This window comes from Austrofundulus limnaeus, unplaced genomic scaffold (genome assembly GCF_001266775.1).
Source record: "Austrofundulus limnaeus strain Quisiro unplaced genomic scaffold, Austrofundulus_limnaeus-1.0 Scaffold1992, whole genome shotgun sequence".
Classification (NCBI taxonomy): Eukaryota; Metazoa; Chordata; class Actinopteri; order Cyprinodontiformes; family Rivulidae; genus Austrofundulus; species Austrofundulus limnaeus.
In genome coordinates this window covers 21,696-26,818 of record NW_013954394.1, presented here as the reverse complement: position 1 = coordinate 26,818, position 5,123 = coordinate 21,696, and the positions used below count along the sequence as shown (strand labels likewise).

The following is a 5,123-nucleotide window of genomic DNA, read 5'->3' as shown; positions in this document are numbered from 1 at the left end:
GCACCCCTCAAAACACTGCTCCCTGTTTACTGTTCACCCCAGTAATAAAAATGGGTTTTCCACCCTTGCATACACCTGGATGAACTCCTCCGACCCCTGATCAGTCTTATCATGCATCATATTTCTGSCTAACACTAGAGACCTCTGAGAGYGACACAGCTTCTCATTCCTGAATTGTTTTCACCCTGAATAATAGATTACAGCGTGACCACATCTGTAGCTCCATCACTTTTATTCAGGATGAATGTGAACGTTTGGCTGTACCTTGAGTTATGTCTGCAGGCTGYTCTCCCAGGAGCAGTTTGATCCTCTTGGCGTGGATTTTGCCCTGGTAGTGAGACTGTGCCACGACTGCTGAGGTGAAGGACATGTTACACAATGTGCAGCATTTGTTCTTGTCCACATTTCCCTCATCGCTGCTCTAAACAGAAGAAGAAAAAACACAACATACCATGAATAATTTACCAGTCTGTCCAGACACACTCTTATATTTGGGAGTTCTTACAGCCTTTAGTAAAAATATGGGAACAACAGCTGTAATTAAATCCACCCCAGTGAAATTCAAATCAGTCCAATCTAAGAACTTGTTTTCAAATTAAAGGCAGGAAAAAAAATGCAACTACTGTCAGAAAGGATTCTATTTTCCTGAAACTAAAACATCACAAGGTGTTATTTGTTAATCTCTGTTTTTCTGACAGCTGACAGTCAGATTCTGTCTTTCTGATGGATCAGCTGTAAAAAGTTATAACTTTTATTTACTTTTATCACAGATWTTCAAAATTAGATTGAGATAAAGAGCTGAAGGATTTCTACAGAAAGGTTTGAATGTGCTTTAGTTTAGGTGAATTTAAAAAAATTGTTTATCATCAAACATGCATTCTACTTATGTAATAATCAAAGTTTCCAACCTCTCTGTATATGTAGCTATTTATTAGTGGTAGTCTTGATCTTAAAGCTACTTGGTTTCAAAGATCACTGTTGCTGTGGAGTACAGCAGCTTATTAGTGTCTGTGATTGTGTCAGCAGGGATACTTAGCAACACTACATTCACATCTTCTAGCAAACTGTCAGATGATACTTAGACTCAGTTTAGTGTAGGTCCTAGGTTTCTGTTTTTATAGGCTAGTACAGTTTGGGTCTTAGGCTGTTTACAAGTTAACTTTCTCTAGAAACATTTGTGATTTTTCAGTATTTACTGTGGAGAATAAGCATGAATGAATTGTGTGTACTAATCTACTGTAGGTTGCCAGATAGAAAATAATGAACTATTAGAACTGGACAACATATCAAGATTTTTAACAATATACTATGAGATACATATGTTTAAGATAAGACAATATTGTTTAAGTTGTTATCCACAAATATTGCCCCTGCTCTTACTCACACTGCCCTGCTCAGGGTTCCTACACCTTGGTTCTAGAACCAATTTCCTCAAATTCAAGAACAATGCACGATGACAATTACCTACATATACAGTACCACCAAATATGTTACTAATAAACAACTTAATGCAAGGTAAATTCAATAAAAACCAAACAGCAGAGTTTGYTGTGTTAGAATCAATGAAAGAAAGTGGATTGACTGTATAACCTACAACTGAAACAGTTGAAGAAGTTATTTCAGTCAGAGGGTTTCTCAACATTCCCTTCTATTGAAAAGATCTTCCTCCTGCTGCAGACTGAGGGTTTTCATGCAGCCCAAAAGAAAGCAGAAAGCTTCTTTAGCTTGAATTTTGACCCAGTTATTGTCCACATATCTGGCTTGGTGTCCAGGGCTCCCTTTTCTTCTGCCTCCATCCAGTGACACTGGAGATCCCATGGCACAACCAGGCCTCTGTCCTTAACAACTGTCATTAAATGTGAAATAAGTGGTGGTATGACAGAGGTCCAGCAGGATACAGATCTAAGCCACAAAGCGCTGCTGAAGAGGAAAAAGTGAGCCACATGGGGTCCCGGAGCCATAGAGTACAGATTCTTGCAAGAAACAAAGGAAGTCCATCGTTCAACATGTAGATCACAAGATTCTGGTAAATGGTAAATGGACTGAACTTATATAGCGCCTTTCTATCCATCCAGGACACTCAAAGTGCTTCACACTGCAGACATTCACCCATTCACACTGATGATGGCAAAGTACATTGTAGCCACAGCTGCCCTGGGGCACACTGACAGAGGCGAGGCTGCCATACACAGGCGCCACCAGACCCTCTGACCACCATCAGTAGGCAAGGCGGGTAAGGTGTCTTGCCCAAGGACACAACGACTGAGTCGTCTGGACGGGGATCAAACCAGTGACCTTCCGGTTCCAGGACGGCTCCCCTAACCATTCTACCACAGCCGCCCCAAATTCATTGTCTGAACCAAGCTGTACTGACTACAGTTACAGAACAAAAAATGGAACTCAATATTTATTCAGGGATGTAGTTTTTGTTTTGAGTGCAGTAAGTTTATTGGTTGAACWACAACAAACGGTGGGTTTTTGTAAATTTAAATATACTCAAGGCTAATTTATCTAACTTATTAAGTAGGCTATGAATGATTCACAGTTAACACATTTATCTCTCTTTACCGGCARTTTAAATGCTAGGAAAAATGAATTAAAATACTTATTTGTGATGTAAAGCGTCGYGACAGAGCTTGTCCTCATCAGGATAACTGGAGAAGTGCCAGAACCCAAGTGCTGCCAGCTGACCAACTAAACACCACAGTGTTCCCCCTCTCTCAGAGGATCTGAGGCGAGTTCAGCATCACTCTTTACATCTGTGTTCTCCGCACAGAGAACCAGCAGAATGAACTGGCAGGTCAGCCACTGCTGCTGATTAACATGCAGGTTTTCATCCATCTGCTCCTCTGTGGTCTCACACAACATGCTCTCATCAACCTGCCAACAGATGAACCCAAAATGCAGACAACTGGAAAAGCTCAAAAGGAAACCTAAAATGCTTTATAAACAAAACAAAACAARAACAAAAGGCTGATGTGGCAGCAAAACTTACAAAACTCAGAAGAACACAGATAGGAGACCGGAACATACAGCAGGAAGACAAAACAATGAGCTGCTGAGATGATGATGCAGGAGACAGAATATAAAGAGCTGAGCTGAGTGGGAAGTGGAGACACCTGGGCTGACTGCAGRCAGGTGAGTTCTTCCTTTATCCGTGCATAAGACTCTAAGATACTTAAACTCCTCCACTTGGGGCAGGACCTGCTCCATGATCCAGAGGCACTCTACCCTTTTCCGGCTCAAGACCATGGTCTCGGATTTGGAGGCACTGATCCTCATCCCGGCCGCTTCACACTCTGTTGTGAACTGCTCCAGTGAGAGCTGGAGATCAAGATCTGATGAAGCCAATAGGACCACATCATCAGTAAAAAAGCAGAGATGTGATCCTAAGGTCACCAAAAAGGATCCCCTCAACACCTTGGCTGCACCTGGAAATTCTGTCCATTAAAGTTATGAATAGAATCGRTGACAAAGGGCAACCTTGGCGAAGTCCAACTCTCACTGGAAATGAGTCCGACTTACTACCAGCAATGTGGGCCAAGCTCTGGCACAGATCGCACAGGGACCTAACAGCCTGTATTAATGGGCCTGGTACCCCATACTCCCGGAGGACCCCCCACAGGAGTCCCAGAGGGACACAATTGAACACCTTCTCCAAGTCCACAAAACACAAGTAGACTGGTTGGGCAAACTGTCATGCACCCTCCAGGACCTGCTGAGGGTGTAGAGCTGGTCCGCTGTTCCACAACCAGGACGGAAACCACACTGCTCTACCTGAGTCTGAAATTCGACTATCCGATGGACCCTCCTCTCCAATGCTCAATGTAGGTTAGAGTTGTATCATATATTACAAATCAATAGTCATCACAAAATGTGTGAATCCAATATCAACATTGCAAATGWCTSACACAAACACTWTGTATTCATGTTCTACTGCTAATGATAAACTTGGTCAATGTTTACGCCCACATCTGGTTCAGATGATAGTGATGACAGAGCAGACTGTGAGAAGAGAGGACAATGAGTTTCTAACAGATGTTATCATTGGACAAACACTCATACAGACACAACATTGTGACTAAATAAAGATTAAACACAACCTGATTAGTGGATTTAAGCACAGCACCAATCCTGGAGGTGGCAGCATGTTTGGATTGGTCTGATCTGGTCCAGCTCAGCACAGCATAATGCTTGAGCTAAATCCAGGGAACGCTCCCTACTCATGTGTGTCCCCTGAGGCGTAGATGGAATAAATAGGACAGCCGAGTGCTGGGGTATTCCTGCTACCAGATAAAAAGGATGGAAAAGAGCTGGAGTCTGTTCTGCCAAGCAGAGCAAACAGCACAGAAGGAAGCAGGACAGACACAATGGTCCACTGCTGCATTAGCAACACACTGCTACACACACCACAAAGTGACCTCATATTAAACCTGCAGGCTGTTCAAAGAGGAGCAGAGAATGAAGCCTGACTGGTCTCCACTGGTGAGTGTGGAACTAAACACCAGTGAGACAAAACAGAKATTATTTACTTAAAACACTCAGAAACAATTCAGCAGGGAGACAGATAAACCTGCAGGATCCTTTTTGGCCAGTTTTACACAAATAACCTCCTGCTTTCACAAAAAATGCCCCTTACTATCAGTTTTTTGTAAATTAATGATAAAAAAAAATTGATCTACCTATTGCACAGGCTGTTATTGTAATGCCAATAAGTTTTCAATATATTGTGYAGGTAATCAGAATACAATGTTATATCAATTTGTTTGGATGACATTTCTCAGTATCACAAAGTCTGTCATGATATGATTATGATTCAGTTCAAAGTCTGTGTTCAATAAGATGCAACATTATATGCACATCTAACACAATCATTTAGTAAACCACTGTGTTAGATTGGTTCATGATATCATTCCACATTGGGCATATGATGACAGTATGGATCAATGTTTTTGTTTTGCCTTGGCATAATTGAATCATTTATTACTTAAAGGCACAGTGTGTAGGATTTGTTCTTTTCAGTGACATCTAGTGGTTGAGTGGTTGAATCATCCTCCCTGGTCCTCCCCCCACCCCCACCCCCTGCTTCCAAACACAAAGGAGTTTCTACGGTGTCTCTCAGG

At 42.0% G+C, this 5,123-nt stretch overlaps 1 protein-coding gene across 1 annotated transcript in view; it reads right to left on the bottom strand.

Moving 5' to 3' along the window:
- Positions 1-264: 264 nt before the first annotated feature.
- The window catches only part of LOC106536826 (zinc finger matrin-type protein 4), a gene marked incomplete at its 3' end in the record, with an annotated part of 22,554 nt that continues 17,695 nt past the window's right edge, over positions 265-5,123 (bottom strand). The window contains 1 exon segment of the mRNA XM_014034153.1: positions 265-421. Within this exon segment, the coding sequence (XP_013889607.1) occupies positions 265-421 (157 nt within the window).